Source organism: Megalobrama amblycephala, linkage group LG15, assembly GCF_018812025.1.
Source record: "Megalobrama amblycephala isolate DHTTF-2021 linkage group LG15, ASM1881202v1, whole genome shotgun sequence".
Classification (NCBI taxonomy): Eukaryota; Metazoa; Chordata; class Actinopteri; order Cypriniformes; family Xenocyprididae; genus Megalobrama; species Megalobrama amblycephala.
Window position 1 is genome coordinate 3,611,094 of NC_063058.1, and position 17,810 is coordinate 3,628,903.

The 17,810-nt window shown below is 38.5% G+C and overlaps 4 protein-coding genes across 4 annotated transcripts; all 4 read right to left on the minus strand.

Annotated features, from left to right (window-relative positions):
* Nucleotides 1-4,213: 4,213 nt before the first annotated feature.
* Nucleotides 4,214-4,878, minus strand: LOC125246599 (histone H3). The gene has a single exon (XM_048157576.1). The coding sequence runs from the start codon at nucleotides 4,822-4,824 to the stop codon at nucleotides 4,414-4,416; it is 411 nt and encodes a 136-aa protein (XP_048013533.1). The 5' UTR covers nucleotides 4,825-4,878; the 3' UTR covers nucleotides 4,214-4,413.
* A 709-nt stretch (nucleotides 4,879-5,587) lies between these two features.
* Nucleotides 5,588-6,026, minus strand: LOC125246617 (histone H2A-like). The gene has a single exon (XM_048157595.1). The coding sequence runs from the start codon at nucleotides 6,006-6,008 to the stop codon at nucleotides 5,622-5,624; it is 387 nt and encodes a 128-aa protein (XP_048013552.1). The 5' UTR covers nucleotides 6,009-6,026; the 3' UTR covers nucleotides 5,588-5,621.
* Nucleotides 6,027-6,543: 517 nt separating this feature from the next.
* On the minus strand, nucleotides 6,544-7,283 carry LOC125246590 (histone H1-like). Its single transcript, XM_048157565.1, has one exon. It carries the CDS (start codon nucleotides 7,163-7,165, stop codon nucleotides 6,545-6,547), a length of 621 nt encoding a protein of 206 aa, XP_048013522.1. The 5' UTR covers nucleotides 7,166-7,283; the 3' UTR covers nucleotide 6,544.
* Nucleotides 7,284-14,278: 6,995 nt separating this feature from the next.
* Nucleotides 14,279-15,883, minus strand: LOC125247982 (piggyBac transposable element-derived protein 4-like). Its single transcript, XM_048159536.1, has one exon. It carries the CDS (start codon nucleotides 15,881-15,883, stop codon nucleotides 14,279-14,281), a length of 1,605 nt encoding a protein of 534 aa, XP_048015493.1.
* Between the last annotated feature and the right edge of the window lie 1,927 nt (nucleotides 15,884-17,810).

The following is a 17,810-nucleotide window of genomic DNA, read 5'->3' on the forward strand; positions in this document are numbered from 1 at the left end:
ATTTTCTCCAACGAAAAGTGCTTTTTTCACTTGTTTGTATCCATTTAATTACCCACTAAAGTATGAATCACCTTCACTGGCAAGTAAAGAAGTATTTTTAAGAATTTTACATTATATATCATCAAATGTTTTAGAGAACATAACAAAAAAAAAAAGAAAAAAAAAAGGCAACATTGTACCAATGGGATCGCATAAGGCCATGCAGGCATAATAGGTTTGAATGCAAATGTATTGCATTTGTAAGGAAAAGAGTTAGAATTATCTAAATATATTTCCATTGTCACATGATTTTGTAATGCACTTATAAGAATACTAATTCACATACTAGATCTGCATATATTATGATCTGCACATTTTCTATAGCTTCAGAAAGCTATAAAACAAAAGTAGCACTGGCAGTTGATGAGGGTGATGATGACCAGGGGTCATACTGTGATGAGGAAGATGAAATCATAGTGACAATCTGTCAGGGAGAGAGTGAGGGTGAGAGAGAAGATGGAGATGAGGATGAATATGGATATGATAACTTGATATAATAGCATAAAAATATTTGGTAATACTTTTGTTCCACTATGGTACAATGTTGCCTGAGGGCAACAGCTGGATATAAAATGTTACTTTTTATTAAATATAAAACTTTTAATACATTAAAAACTGGATAAATTTGTTTGTTCAATAGATACATTTGTTTGTTCAAGTGTCTAATTAAAGAAATTTATGTTTTCAGTAAATATTTTTTTTCTACATGAAAATGCAAAAAGTTAAAATGTTTACATTTTGGTACAATGTTGCCTCGAGGCAACAAACTTATAAAAAATAAATTAATTAAAAATGTATGGAAATGTTTATTGATATTGTTAAAGTGTCCAATTTTAAGCAGAAAGAACAACACAAATAATTTTTTCCTCATTGATATAATATTGAGTACCATAGAGGGTTAATATTAATATTAAAATCAAGTTTTATAAGATTCTTTGGTAACACTTTATTTTAGGGTCTTTTCACTAGTTTCTTATTATCATGCATATTACTAGACTATTGGCTTTTTATTAGTACTTATTAAGCACATATTAATGTCTTATTCTACATGAATTTATTATACATTCTTAATCCTAAACTTAACAACTACCTTACTAACTATTAATAAGAAGTAAATTAGGAGTTTATTGAGGAAAAAAGATATAGTTAATAGTTTATGTGTTCCCTTTACTAAAGTGTTACTGAATCATTTGATAAAGAGAATATTATAAGATTGTCATATCATATACAGAGATACTGAATGACAATGAAATGTGACAGTTTAGTATATTTATTAGACAGTTCAGATATAAGTTAGGGTTAGGGTTATAAATGATTTCAGGCCTCTGGGATTTAAACTGTAGGTCACTGTAGGCCAGGTGAAAAAAATACTATAGTAATTTATAGTAAATACTATAGTGTTTTTGAACCATACTATAGTAAATTGCCCTACTTATGAATAACTTGTATATGAATAAACTTTTAGAATGAATAAAACTCTGGTGGAAGTAACAAAATGTAACAAATTTAATTATACAATAAAATGGGTTAAAACTATCTCAAAATGACAAATTGTTCAGAATGTGAGCAATTCACACAATCACATTTCTATTACATCACCAATTAACCCAATATTACACCAATAATGCAATACTTCAGGTGATGAAATTAATGGATTTTTTCTCTGTCACAAAACACACTTGAGATGAATGTACCACATAAATTCAGAGTAACGTTATCAAAAAGTCACTCTGACAAAACATCACAAGTTTAAATGTACTGAATAACACCGTATGAATCAATAGAAAACTCTGTGCCCAGACGTTGCTGGAGTACGTGGTGGCCTTAGAAACAGCAAACTGGCCTCTTCACTCTCCTGAGCAGGAAAAACAAACTCACAAAGGTACCTGAATTTCGTTGGGGAATTACCAGTGACTGCGCTGCGCTGTAGAAATCGCCGGTCAATCTTCCTACTGTGCGCGGCTGAGCGCTCTCTGAAAGTCCGGTGTTGTGCCGAAAAACGCACCCCTGCCGTGAAAAGCACCCTCGTCGCGTGAACGCGCATTTGAGTCCTATTCACGGTAGTACGCCTCCGGGAAATCCTCACTTCAGCAGTCAAACTCACGATTCTCACGTTAACTAGGCACTATGAAGTCTGTGCTCAGATTAACAAACAACAAAGAATGTGAGTGTCTCTAGTATTTGTATCCGTACAAATGATATAGGAAGAATAACTTGAAACACCGTCTTTATCAACGGTTCTTCACGCTAAAGAATGACGAAAGTCCACAATGTCGAGCGAACATAGACGGAGAATTCAGTTACAAAACAAAATAACACAAACTCACAACTCGTGTGTATTAATCAAGTTAATATACACAATTTAAGATATCAATATGATTTATAATCCATTAAAACTTATCTTTATCGTAATCTATATTTTCTTATCTTTCCGAGCGGCTGCATTCGTTAATCGACCCTCTCGTCTCCATGGAAGCCAAAACACTCACATAACATAACAAAACACGTAGGTGAAGGCGTGACCCAACGTTCATAAACCAATAGACTAGAGAAAGACCTAACTTGTAGGTCAAAACCACGTTTTTTACGTGTATAACAATCAAAATTTATATATGCTCGTGCTTTTAACGGCATACACACCCACATCTTATACAGCAATATAGAGCGGTATATTCCATTCACATTTTATCTCTGAGCAAGAACAAAATAAAACAAAATTAAATAAAGTGAAATAAACTCAATACCTGTAGAATTTTATTCTACTAGGTTACAATTATATCAATCCTGTGAAGCCACATGTAGTGCCAAAATGCCTACAGCACCTTTGTGACCCAGGAATGGATGAATGCCACCCACATGACCTGCTCCAGCATTGCAACACCCTCTCACACCTGGAAGCAGTGACAGAGACACCGGCAGCTGCAGTGGAAGCTCGGACAAGACTGCAGCATCGATCACCTGTCTGGTACACATCAAGAGCAGGAAGAATAACAGCTTCTAATATGCATGCAGTTCTGTCCACTAGTGTTCAAACTCCAGCTATATCAACCGTGTCAAGAGTGTGCTATCCCAAAAAAACAGCAACCTCAAATGCCATCAGACGGGGGATAGAAAATGAAGAAACAGCAAGGCAGGCCTATGTGTCACTGACAGCACCCCAGCATACGAACCTAAAAGTGCAGCAATGTGGATTTATCATAAATCCATTGTTTCCTGAGGTCAGGGTATCACCTGATGGCCTCATTAACTGTGCGTGTTGTGGGAAAGGCTGTTTAGAAATCAAATGCACATTTAAGCACCGCAACAGCTCCATCCTGCAGGCTTGTGCAGATGACAGCACTTTCTGTCTCCAGGTAATTGATGGGCGGTTACACTTAAAAATCACACACAAGTACTACAGTCAAGTTCAAACACAGATCTTTGTTACCGGATCAAACTTTTGTGATTTTGTTATGGACAGTGAAAGACTGTGCTGTGGTTCGGGTCTTTCCGGATACACAATACTGGAGAACAGATCTAAAGAAAGCACATGACTTCTTCCACAAGGTTTCACTACCTGAGCTTGTGTCTTGTTGCTATATTCAACAAGCCTCCACAAAGACACCTAATTCATCAGAGTTGCAGCCTCTATCTATCTATCTATCTATCTATCTATCTATCTATCTATCTATCTGCACACGAGTCCAACACTGTCTCTGACGTCAAACCCACAATCTGCCAGCACCAAGTCCCCAGGTAACAGTTGATTAAGAAGGCCACTGTTCTCCATCACAAGCTCGTCACTGACACAACCTCCCCACCCTTTAGAAATTAAAGATATAGATCCTCGTGGTGTAATGCCAATTAGATACTTTAAGGTGTGATGGTGTTTGTAGTGGGAAAATGTCAGTGCTCTAGTTGTTTTGAGATTTGATGCTCTTTCAATACGAATTTCAGAGCGGTCCACAATAACTGACATGATTGCCAAAAGCCTCGACAAACTGATGTGGCATGATGGGAAATTTTGTTTACTGTATACATTAAACATTGTGTAACTACATGCTCTGGATGTCAGAGGTTTGTTAATACAAGATTTGGTTTTGTTTAATGTTGTGAGAAAATGGGCAAAGGTTTCAAGAAATGTTTTTGCAATTGTGAAAAACTAATGTGTTCACACTATTACAATTTACATTCATTTAAACACTTAGTAATCTGTATTTCTTGAAAACAAATATTTACGCATACATTTTATTATTATTGGTCATTTGAGGTATATCAGCTAGTGTTAATACAATTTTCGATTGACAGTAAGCGTTGCACTGGAAATAATCTCGTTCAGTGTAATTTTGGTGGCTCTTAAAAGAGCCTTTGGGGTTTGATGTGGCTGATGCGGGTTTAGGCGCGCTCTCCGCGGATACGGCGGGCCAGCTGAATGTCTTTGGGCATGATGGTGACCCTCTTGGCGTGGATGGCGCACAGGTTGGTGTCCTCAAACAGACCGACCAAATAAGCCTCGCTGGCCTCCTGCAGGGCCATGACAGCGGAGCTCTGGAAGCGCAGATCCGTCTTGAAGTCCTGAGCGATTTCTCTGACCAGCCGCTGGAAGGGCAGTTTGCGGATCAGCAGCTCGGTGGACTTCTGATAACGGCGGATCTCTCGGAGAGCCACGGTCCCGGGCCTGTAACGATGGGGCTTCTTGACGCCGCCGGTGGCCGGAGCGCTCTTACGGGCGGCTTTGGTAGCGAGCTGCTTCCTCGGGGCTTTACCACCGGTGGATTTACGAGCGGTCTGCTTGGTTCTTGCCATTGCTGCAGTGAACTTTTCTCTCTTCTCCTTGCGCTGGAAATGCTGCTCTGTGTTACACGCCTGCTTTTAAGGCATTGCGAGACCATGAGCTCATAGTGTCGGGATGGTGTGGAGGCTTGTGATTGGCTGATCTGTGACGTGTGCTTATGACTGCTAGCCAATGACTGCGCGTTTCCTCTTTTTTCAAACAAGCAGAGGGTTTCCCGCTCAATGTGCTTTGATCGGTTGACTCAGATGAGACCTCCATGAGCTTCATACTCACATTGTATTTGTTGAATTTATTTATTTTTTCTGAAACACTTAATTCCTGGTGGTTGTGCAGATTTTAGATTGGAACAAAATCACATTATAGTCTGTATAAAAGCAGTATAAAGTCTAAAATATATAAAGAAGCGTGCGGCCGTGGTAATAAAAAACAAAACACCCAGAGTAACAGTGACCTATTTCTGTTATCCCAACGCCGATATGTGTATTGGTTTTTATTTAAGATAATCTATCAAAATATTCAATACATCATCAAAGCAGACAAATAACTATTTTATAGTGGAGATGGGTCAGTTAGTGATCCTACACGCCTCCTAAAGAGCGATCTCTACAGACACATCAGGGGATCTTCGTGTGTTTATAAGAATACACACCTCGTACATTTTACAGGATTGATGGGCCTTATTTGTTCCTCTTCTCAACCGAAAGAGTTAAGATTATTTTAAATATTAACAAAGAAAAGCGCTCTTCATCAGATAAAATGGGTGGGTCTTAAAAGAGCCTTTGGGTCAGTAAAACAATCTTTAATAGCTTTACTTAGATTTGGCGGGTTTCTCAGTCTTCTTGGGCAGCAGCACAGCCTGGATGTTGGGCAGCACACCGCCCTGAGCGATGGTCACTCCGCCCAGAAGTTTGTTCAACTCTTCGTCGTTGCGCACCGCCAGCTGCAGATGACGGGGGATGATGCGAGTCTTCTTGTTGTCCCGAGCGGCATTTCCAGCCAACTCCAGGATCTCAGCGGTAAGATACTCGAGCACAGCCGCCAGATAAACAGGAGCACCAGCACCGACGCGCTCGGCGTAGTTGCCTTTGCGGAGAAGCCTGTGAACACGGCCGACGGGGAACTGCAGTCCTGCCCTGGATGAGCGAGTCTTGGCTTTTGCTCTTGCTTTTCCTCCGGTTTTGCCTCTTCCACTCATTTTTAATTCAGCAGTTACTGTAACTCTCGCAGACAGAAAGAACAGAATGAGATTTCAAGTCTCCACATACTGTCTTTAATCTAGAGTGTCAGTCGCTCATTGGTTTAGAGTCTGTAAAGATTTAAACCAATCAATAAACTTCCCTCCAAAGCCCAACCCCCTTTCTGCCGGAATAATTATGTATGCACACATATTTCTGATCATGAAAATAAATATATATATATATATATATATATATATATATATATATATATATATATATATATATAAACCATTTAAATATATATTGTCGCAATTTTCCAGTGTTGTGTGTAAATATTGTCTGTACTTTGTTCTACAACATCTCATTTGGACTGTATCAGTATCTTATAAAAATGGATTGAGTTTATTTTCAGAGCTTGTCTGTTCTGAATGCAGTCTAACAGATCATATCTTGGCTTTTTACTTTAAACGCTATAATATACACGAGTTTTGCTCTTTATTCAGAGTTGGTGGGTGGCTCTTAAAAGAGCCGTTGAGGAGAAACATTAAAGACTTTATTTCTTTTTGGGCGCTGCCTTTTTAGGCTTGGCGGCTTTAGGCTTTGCCGCCTTAGGTTTAGCCGCCTTGGCCTTTTTGGGGCTCTTGGCTGCTTTCTTAGCGGCTGCTGGCTTCTTTGCCTTCTTGGGGCTCTTTGTCGCCTTCTTAGCGGCTGTGGCGGCGGGTTTCTTGGCCTTCTTGGGGGATTTCTTCGCGGCGGGCTTCTTTGCCGCTGCGCTCTTGGGCTTCTTGGCAGCAGCGGGTTTCTTGGCCGCGGGCTTCTTCGCTTTAGGAGCCGCTTTCTTGGCCGGCTTCTTCTTGGTCTCGGCTTTCTGCTTGTTGAGCTTGAATGAGCCCGAAGCGCCGGTCCCTTTGACCTGCACCAAGGTGCCTTTAGTCACCAGGCTCTTGATGGCGATCTTGACGCGGGAGTTGTTCTTCTCCACGTCGTAGCCGCTGGCGGCGATAGCTTTCTTCAGGGCGGCGAGGGACACGCCGCTCCTCTCCTTGGATGCGGACACAGCTTTGACGATGAGTTCACCGACACCTGGACCTGCTTTCTTGGCTTTCGCAGCTGACTTCTTCTTGGGCGCTTTGGCCGGGGCGGCAGCAGCCGGTGCTGGAGCGGTTTCTGCCATCTCTCTCTCGGATCGGATCTACAGTCTTTCAAACGCTGTTTGATTTCAGTAATGATCAGCGCTCGAGCGCCGCTGCGCTCTTAAATAACACATGAGAACCTTATAGACTCAACCCGCCCTGCTCGGTGTCTGTGCGCCTCCACGAGCCCCTCACGATTGTGTTTTCTTCTCTTACATTTGGGACAAAACTGGAGCGGTAAAATAGTTTTTCGCAGTAAAAACAAAGTGAGCACCGAGCAGAGGTTCTGAACTTTCACTGGAGACTAAAATACGCGGAGAGGAAATGTTTCTTTCGCCTCCGTCAGACCAAATCCAAGTCGAGCATCAGCCACGGGGAAAAGCTGCGTGTAAATTTGATGGATAGTTTTAATGGAAAAGTTGATAAAAGCCTGAACGCGTCCTCTGTGTGTTCAGAAAACAGTCTGAAAGCGACTTTAATGAAATCAGCATTAGTGAGGGGCGTGAGGAGGCTTTCATACAGCTGTTGTTTTGGGCAGCTTGAAGCACACGAACATCATCCGGAGGATCCGAGTCTGTTTGTGACTCTCCTGTCTGACCCTCATCTTCGGCCAGCAGATCTGTCCTTATAATAAAATGGGACATTCTACAAGAAACGTACATTATCTGTCCTTGAAGTGTTACAGTGACTAAAAAGTATTTCATCAAAAAAATGTCTAAAACTGACTGATGGTTGATTTCTGTGAGTTGTTCTGTAAATGAATATGTCATTTTTAGGTTCTCAGATATATATATTTTTTTCTTTATTAAAAAGTCTTTTAAAAATTACAAATCCTGTTTTTGTCATTGTCCTCAGCCAAATTGGCGCTACAGCTTTCATAGTTTTGTGATAAAACTCTTATTTAGAAAAAAAAACCTCCATCAATAACAAATAATAAGTTTAAGCTGTTATCATTCACATCAATTGAGTGAGTTCTATCATTGAAATTTGTATGTTTTTTTTTGTTTGTTTGTTTGTTTGTTTTGAGGAGGAGGAGGAGGACGAGCTAAAGGGTGAGGCCCCATCATGGTAAAACATGAACAAAAAAAAAAACAAAAAAAAAAACCCTGAAATTTCTTGCTTGCATGTTAACAGTTTTTATGCTAGCAGCCTGAGTAATGGCAGTTTAAAATGGCCGACCGTCAGGCCCCGTCACATCAGTCCCGTCACATTACTGTGACACGGCCTGACAAATGCATGGCATTGTTCTTTTTTATTACCTTTATTGCATATAATGTATTTAATGCATGCCATAGCAAAATATTATTTGAATAAATAGACATTGCACTGTAAATTTGAAGGTTTTATGCTAATCTACACATTTTTTTTTTTTAGTTTTGCCCCTCTTTATGGAAGCCCGTTACTATGGAAGCCCGTTTCCGCCACAAAAAAAAAAAAAAAAAAAAAAAAAAAAACACTTAAAAAAAAAAAAAAAAAAAGCCACTAAAAAAAAAAAAAAGATTAATTGCGACTTTTTATCTCAGAATTGCGAGTTATAAAGTCAGAATTCTGAGATATAAAGTCGCAATTGCGAGTTATAAAGTCAGAATTCTGAGATATAAAGTCGCAATTGCGTGATATAAAGTCAGAATTCTGAGATATAAAGTCGCAATTGCGAGTTATAAAGTCAGAATTCTGAGATATAAAGTCGCAATTGCGAGTTATAAAGTCAGAATTCTGAGATATAAAGTCGCAATTGCGAGTTATAAAGTCAGAATTCTGAGATATAAAGTCGCAATTGCGTGATATAAAGTCAGAATTCTGAGATATAAAGTCGCAATTGCGAGTTATAAAGTCAGAATTCTGAGATATAAAGTCGCAATTGCGAGTTATAAAGTCAGAATTCTGAGATATAAAGTCGCAATTGCGTGATATAAAGTCAGAATTCTGAGATATAAAGTCGCAATTGCGAGTTATAAAGTCAGAATTCTGAGATATAAAGTCGCAATTGCGAGTTATAAAGTCAGAATTCTGAGATATAAAGTCGCAATTGCGTGATATAAAGTCAGAATTCTGAGATATAAAGTCGCAATTGCGAGTTATAAAGTCAGAATTCTGAGATATAAAGTCGCAATTGCGTGATATAAAGTCAGAATTCTGAGATATAAAGTCGCAATTGCGAGTTATAAAGTCAGAATTCTGAGATATAAAGTCGCAATTGCGAGTTATAAAGTCAGAATTCTGAGATATAAAGTCGCAATTGCGAGTTATAAAGTCAGAATTCTGAGATATAAAGTCGCAATTGCGTGATATAAAGTCAGAATTCTGAGATATAAAGTCGCAATTGCGAGTTATAAAGTCAGAATTCTGAGATATAAAGTCGCAATTGCGAGTTATAAAGTCAGAATTCTGAGATATAAAGTCGCAATTGCGTGATATAAAGTCAGAATTCTGAGATATAAAGTCGCAATTGCGAGTTATAAAGTCAGAATTCTGAGATATAAAGTCGCAATTGCGAGTTATAAAGTCAGAATTCTGAGATATAAAGTCGCAATTGCGTGATATAAAGTCAGAATTCTGAGATATAAAGTCGCAATTGCGAGTTATAAAGTCAGAATTCTGAGATATAAAGTCGCAATTGCGTGATATAAAGTCAGAATTCTGAGATATAAAGTCGCAATTGCGAGTTATAAAGTCAGAATTCTGAGATATAAAGTCGCAATTGCGAGTTATAAAGTCAGAATTCTGAGATATAAAGTCGCAATTGCGAGTTATAAAGTCAGAATTCTGAGATATAAAGTCGCAATTGCGTGATAAAAAGTCAGAATTCTGAGATAAAAAGTCGCAATTCATCTTTTTTTTTTTTTTTTTTAGTGGCTTTTTTTTTTTTTTTTAGTGGAGTTTTTTTTTTTTTTTTTTAGTGGCGGAAACGGGCTTCCATACCTCTTTTACCTAGGCATGTGTGGCACTGCTTTTGAGGTTGCATTTTATATTAATATTAATAATATTAATGAAATTTCACTTCATGTTGCAGCTTAGTAATAACAGTGATACCATATCTACATTAATACCTAGGGAATTACATGCAATTTTGTTATGTCCATGTAATTTTCTAAATAATAATGTCGACATTACCGTAGTATTACCCTGTTATTACTGAGCCGTAATATGATGTGGCACCACAGTTACTTTACATTGTGCTATTCAGTTAAATGTCTATGGATTACATTTGCTGTATCATAGTAAAATGTACTTTATATTATTAAATGATATTTTCATAGAACGACACAGTAACTGAATAGAGTAGTGTAACCTTTAAATGACTTAAATGGTTATGTGACAGTATGTGTGGTGTGTGTTGCAGGTAAAATAGAGAGGGGCGAAAGCGATCTAAGAAAGAGAAGCTCCAGGACAAAGTCAAAGAGCTACAAGAGGCCTTTAGTCGTACCACTGCAATTGTGTTTTCACTCCTGTCTGTGTTTGTGCACTTTCTAGTTGTTTATTAGGGCCCGAGCACCGATGGTGTGAGGACCCTATTGTAATTGTTCATCCAATTATTCTTCTTCTCCAAAATGAATTGCATTTTTGAGGGCCTAAACATTCTCAAAAACTCATGAAACTTTGCACACACGTCAGAAGTGGTGAAAATTTACATCTGATATGGGTTTCAGAATTAGGTGTGGCAAAATGGCTCGATAGCGCCACCTACAAAATTTCAATTAAGCGCCCTTCGTGCTACGTTTCACGTACAGTTATGAAATTCGGTAGACAGATGTAACAGCCCAATACCTACAAAAAAGCCCCAGGGTGCAAAGTTTGTAAACCCAACAGGAAGTGAGATATTTTGAATTTTCTCTACAAAATTTGGGCAGTTTTTGCCATTTCCACATGTTGTACTTTAACAAACTTCTCCTAGAGCTTTAATCAGGTCAATGTCATATTTGGTCAGTCCAATCTAAAGGACTTTATGACGTTAAATTGCGAAGATCTAGAGTTTTCACTGAAGGGTGTGTCCGTAGCGGCCTGCCAAAGTTCAATGTTTTGCCATGAAACAGGAAGTTGTTGTAATTCAGACAAACAATGTCCGATCTGCCCCAAACTTCACATGTTTTATTAGAGACCTGGCCTGAAGACATCTTCATGACAATATTCGGTTACAGTCATAGCGCCACCTGCAGGCAACATGAAATGACATGTTTTACACTGTGATTAACTCCTCCTAGAGATTTAACCAGATCAATGTCATTTTTGGTCAGTCCAATCTAAAGGACTTTATGACGTTAAATTGCGAAGATCTAGAGTTTTCACTGAAGGGCGTGTCCGTGGCGGCATGACAAAGTCTGATGTTTCGCCATGAAAGAGGAAGCTGTTGTAACTCAGACAAACAATGTCCGATCTGCCCCAAACTTCACATGTTTTATTAGAGTCCTGACCTGAAGACATCGTCATGACAATATTCAGTTACAGTCATAGCGCCACCTGCAGACAACAGGAAATGTCATGTTTTACACTGTGATTAACTCCTCTTAGAGATTTAACCAGAACCATATCATATGTTGTCAGTCTAATCTTAAGACCTTAACGATGATAAATGTCAAAGATCTTGAGTTTTCGTTGAAGGGCGTGTCCGTGGCGGCCTGACAAAGTCTGATGTTTCGCCATGAAAGAGGAAGCTGTCGTAACTCAGGCATAGAATGTCCAATCTGCCCCAAACTTCACATGTGTGATAAGAGTCCTGGTCTAAAGACATCTATATGACAATATTCAGTTAGTCACAGCGCCACCTGCTGGAAACAGGAAATGGCTTGCTTTACACTGTAACTCCCAGAAACTCATTTCAATATGCCACGAAGTACCAAACATGCTAGAGACACGTTAAATCATGCAACACTTGGCTAAGTGCTAATGTATGCAATTAATGCCACGAAACAGGAAGTTATTGTAATTCAGGCATACAATGTCCGATCTGCTCTAAACTTCACACATTTGATAATATGTCTGGCCTGAACACATCTATATCACAATATTCGGTTACGGACAAAGCGCCACCTGTTGGCAGCAGGAAGTGTGGCACTTTTAAATGACTTTGCCATAATTCTCCTGTATTTACTCGATTACATGCATGTTGCCCACTATTCGCTGTTTTCCTAAGGCCAACGGGTGGTGGTGAGCCCGGGTGCGAGGGCCCTTACATCGCTGCTTGCAGCTTTAATTATCTGGCCATGTGATTGATAAATTCAATTTGAATTAACTTTTAAATGAATTGTTAAATTAAATATGTTTTTATATTGAAATAAAATAAAATTAGTTTAATTAAAATGATGTTTGGACTATATCAGTTGTCAGCGAAATCCATTATGTCAGTCCTGTCACAGAGGAAATTATGATATAAAAATGTAGTATTTGAGGAAATATTGATGAATTAATCTCTTTAACTGTGTAGACTCCTATGTAAAGGTAGTTCTTTTAAAAATATATAAATGCCTGACGGGTATTCTGTGATTTTACTACAGTTGACCGAATAGTTGCTTCTATTTCTTATAGGAATTACAAAACCATGTTAGATACAATCAGGGACATGTGACCATGTCCCTGATTAGGAAACCATTCTAACATAAACAAATTTGTCTGTGACGGGGCCTGACATTTTAGGGGTGAAATGCATATAAAAATGTATTTTATTCAATCATAAAAACATGCTGAGATGGCATGATATGTGTTTCTCATAGTTTAACATGTCCTCTATATGACACAATGTTCAGATTTAAGAATAAGATATTTTTTTTCCCCAAGATTTGTAAGTGAAAATGTACATTTCTGGTAGAATGTCAATAATAATAATAATAATAATAATAATAATAATAAACTAAATATGTAGCGCAAGTCTGATCACGCAAGTGTTAATGTTTTAACTTAAATACGCTTTCATTAGCATATTACTAAATGACAATGTAAATCATCATATTTGTTTCTCCTTATTAAAATTCTCCTTTAAATACAACTTATTTGTATCACTGTTTATTATTTCCCTCCTTGCTCTAGCTTGTACTTTACACAATGTTTGAATTTCTATGTCATTGCCTCCATAAGATTGTATTACGATAAAATCACCTGATAAAATGAATAAATGTAGACATAAACATTGGTTTAACCACTATTAAATGAAGAGCTTATAATAAATACAATCACGTTAAAACATTTTGAATTTCAACATTCAAAAGCAATTCAAAATACTTTTTTTTTTTCTTTTTTTTTTTCTTTCTCAGTTGTTTAGAAGTTTACAACTTATTCCTAAAATGTGTTTCTTTGATCTGAAATCATCAGGGGTTACCATGATTTTCTGATCCAGGACAATACTTTTACCCTGAACCAAAACCGAGAAAACTTCTCGGCCTAAAACAACGCACTTTGGACATTGCTGAACTTAAATAGATATAACTTTGCTCTTGAAACTTATTGAACAATGATTCAATTTACTCATAAACTAAGAGTATCAGGGTTTCCAACTTTGTTTAGATGGTTAGTGAGATTTTAAGGGACAAGAGGTTTTAATAATCCAATAATTCAGTGCTCCGTTCATTTTCCTGAGAAACCCTGGATGAACTAGAACAACCAATCATTCAGTAAATGTGCCACAGAGAACGACGGGAAGATGTTTAGTGGATTATGCTGACAAAAGCAAAGGCTGTTTTTGGGAAAACTCTTTAAGAGAAAACATGTAGATGTTGCCTGTTCTGAACTTCTCAGAATAGTACATGGAGGTCTAAAATCTCCCATCATACAACCTGAGGTGTTCTTTTGGATCCTGAAAAGTTGGACATTCTCTATATTTGAGCTTATTTCAGCTATTTATACTGTAAGGCAAACATCTCACTACACTGTATTCAGCCCAGATTGTAGTGCAATTATATGCGACATAGATTTTCTTGTTTTAGAAAGGCAATATGCAAGACAGTGCCAGTGGTCATTAATATGGTGCCTTTAACACCCCATTCCCTATTGGCTCATTCCCTAATGGGTCTATTAATATGAAAATTAAAAATGAATGAGTGTGTGTGTTTTTTTTTTTTTTTTTTTTTTTTTTTTTTTTAGTTTATTTACAAACGTAGTGCACAATATACTCAATGAAATCAAATAAAAAGGGGTGTGTGATTAAAGGCACATTTTGAATTCACTCACACACTTTTGTGCCATTCCTGGAAACAGTTCCTGTTCAACTGAAGACACAAGTGAACATCACATGCCTGGCATTTCCAAGGTGTCTGTTGCTTCTTTCCAAACACTGCTTTGCAATGCGCACATATGCGGCGACCGGTAGTGGCAATTTTTCTGACATTCGAGGTCAGCTCAGCTCCTGGAACCGGCACGTGGTCAATACTGGTCTGTTTCGGTGCTTCTTTCTGAGACACACCACAGAGATCTGCAACAAGCTGCTCCATAAACTCCTTGTGCGTCATGTTGCCGTGTAGCTCCTTGTGCAATATGAAAGCGTTGGTGGCAGCAATGTCCAAGAAGTGTAGAAAGACTTTTCTGTACCATTTCATTGTTTTGTGCTGCGCAGTGAAATACTCCAACAGCTGATCGGACAGGTCGGCACCCGCCATGTGGTGGTTGTACGCAATCACAGGTGAGGGACACGGAAAAGTCTTTGTCCTCCATGTATCTTGTGCTTTCACTTTTGTTTGCACACGGTCTCCTGTATAGGCAGCATGGATGGTGGAACAAACAGAAGCCTCTTTTTCGTCCATCCACTTCACACACACAAGAGGCCCATCCCGAATCCACCTGATGGATCCCCTGGTGGACTTTTTGGTCAGTGAATTAGATGTGCTCTGTGGGAAGCCCCTCCTGTAGTCTCTGTAAGTCCCACAAGCACCAAACTTCATAGCAAGCAGGTCTGTTAAGAGCTTTGGACTTGTAAAGAAATCGTCCATGTAAACATGGTACCCAGAGCCCAAAGCTTTCTTGTCCAGAAGAGACATCACAGCATTGTATGAAATCCCATGGCCTGTAGGAAAGCTGTTCTTGCCCGTGTACACAGAGAGGTCCACAGTATATTCATTTGATGTGTCAGCGAGGACAAAAAACTTGAATCCCAGCTTTGCTGACTTGGTTTTCGTTAACCGTATCATTCCTGCATTTGCTCTACATGCCACCAGTCTTTCCTTCACAGCTAAATTTCTTCTAGGATGATAGAAGGTTTTGCACGCAATACGGATGGTGTCCAAGAGGGATCTGAGCCTGAAAAGCTGGTCATGTTCAGCTGTGCCCCTCTTTTTGTCATTTTCCTTGTCTGCATCTGGGTGACTCATGTGCAAATTCCATGAAATGGTGCGGTATCTGTCCCTTGACATAACTGTGGCAGGAAGAGGCAAAGAGAAAAGACTGTCCTGCCGCCAGTAGTCGGCGATGGAGCTCATCTTCACCGTGGCCATGTAGAAAACAAGTCCAATGCAGCGGTACATCTCGTCAACGCTGACATCTGTCCAACTGTATTTGCGACCCTTTGCAAGTGCCCTGGCAGCCTGAGCGTTTGTGTTGTGGCAAAGATTTGACACGGCGCTCTCTGAGAAAAACAGTTTGAAAAGACTCATAGGGGAGTGAGAGTCAGCAAAACTCGACTGCGGCCCAAGTTTCCGTGCAGGCAGAAATCTCAGAGTCTCTGGATTAATGTCAACATCAGTTTCTGCTTTCCATGACAGATTCCTGTCTCTCTTTCCAACAGGTATCTGTTCGCTGTCATTCTCACATCTGTGGGGGGAGAAGACAAAAGTGAGCATGCTGACAACAGGATCACAACATGATCAATTACTAAAACTGATATATTGCCCACTCATTAGAAACATATACTTTGTGTGTATTATTTCACAGTATGTAAACAAAATGAAACTATCATCTGTAACATGAGAGGTAAAAACGCACTCATTAAAGGTGCCATAGAATGCTTTTTCACAAGATGTAATACAAGTCTAAGGTGTCCCCTGAATGTGTCTGTGAAATTTCAGCTCAAAGTACCCCATATTTTTTTTTTTTTTAATTCATTTTTTTAACTGCCTATTTTGGGGCATCATTATAAATGCACTGATTCAGGCTGCTGCCCCTTTAAATATTTGCGCTCCCCGCCCCCGAGCTCACGACTCTAACACATTGCATAAACAAAGTTCACACAGCAAATCTAACCCTCAAAATGGATCTTTAAGAAGTGGTCGTCACGCATGCTGCATGCATGCATCAGATTATGTGAGTATAGTATTTATTTGGATGTTTACATTTGATTCTGAATGAGTTTGAGGCTGTGCTCCATGGCTAATGCTAACATTACACACTGTTGGAGAGATTTATAAAGAATGAAGTTGTGTTTATGAATTATACAGACTGTGAAGAAGTTTTTGGTGTGATAAAATAGAGTATAATATAGCATAATACAATGTGTGGTACTTTACAATTAAAATCATATGCATGTCAGAAGTAGGCCTTCATGTACTGGAAAACATGTAGGCCTGATTCTAAATAGGGTTTGCTGTGCTTACAGAAATTTTAATCACAAAGCGTGTGCGAATGTAAATTGAAGATTCTATTTTGAGCTTGAAGAAAAAGAAAAATATGGTCAAATAACTTGGCCCCAGATCATATCACATAGTATAAATATGAGCCCAAAAGGGTGGGCAGACAGCTGTGTTTACTCTGCAGATATAACAAGCTCCGCTTGTAATAAAGTGTGTATTCTGAATCAAAGATTTCGAGAAGTGTTTTGTTTTTATAAAAAGAAGAAACCACAACATTTTGGCACCCCAGATGGGACTGGATTGAAGCACAAGTGGAAACCACAGTGGTGGACCCTGCGGTAGTCAACGCAAAAAAGTGGCCACAAGGTAAGCGATTTATGCTTATTTATTTATATTATTTGTGTTGAATACCGGAGAGTTCATTGTGGTAAAACACTTAAAAGCTTTTCCAAATTTAAAAAGAATTATTAATCTTTGATTCAAGAATATTTGCATGTAGTGTGTCAGGCCTGGATACTGATAATGATATCAGTAGATCTGTGTTAATGCATGCACACAGATGGAAAAATGTTCACGGTTACCGCTTTCATGATGAAAGGTCTGCTCGGGTGAACGGTTTAAATATTTTATTTTAGAATTATTTGTGCAATATCAAAGAAAATCGTTTTTTTTATTATAGATTCTTTGTGAAAGATCAAAGGATATGGTCTAGCTCTAAGGAATGGAGACTAGGATTATTTATAATACCGCTTTGTTGTTGATCAGTAAAGGGCTGAATCATAGATAATGGTTTTTATTTAGTTTTTTTTATTTAGTTATTTATTTTATGGTACGTAGAATTAGAAGGTCACAATAGGGAGTGACAGTTGCAGTGTCAGAGGCCTCTGTGTATCTGTGTATGTGTGTGTGTGTGTGTGTGTGTGTCTTAAAGTTCAAAAATAAGCTCCTCTGCTTTGGACGGTGAAATTTGATACTTGGTTAATGAAAAAGTTTGTGAGTAGAAAATAAGATACATTGCAGTCCAAAGAAAAGGAGATACATTAATGGAATGACTGTATGAGCCCTGGGGGACAAAATTAGCCCTTTAGGGACAAAATGAGCCCCGAGGGACAAGTGTGAAAGGAAAAGATTGTCCAATTTTTAACAAAGGACTAAAGGTTTGAATGTGTTGATTGTGGTGTGAATGTAAGAAAGAATAAGT

Excerpts from the sequence above, each read along its gene's own strand:
- LOC125246599 (XM_048157576.1), bottom strand. The coding sequence starts at position 4,824 with ATGGCAAGAACCAAGCAGACCGCTCGTAAATCCACCGGTGGTAAAGCC.
- LOC125246617 (XM_048157595.1), bottom strand. The coding sequence starts at position 6,008 with ATGAGTGGAAGAGGCAAAACCGGAGGAAAAGCAAGAGCAAAAGCCAAG.
- LOC125246590 (XM_048157565.1), bottom strand. The coding sequence starts at position 7,165 with ATGGCAGAAACCGCTCCAGCACCGGCTGCTGCCGCCCCGGCCAAAGCG.
- LOC125247982 (XM_048159536.1), bottom strand. The coding sequence starts at position 15,883 with ATGCTCACTTTTGTCTTCTCCCCCCACAGATGTGAGAATGACAGCGAA.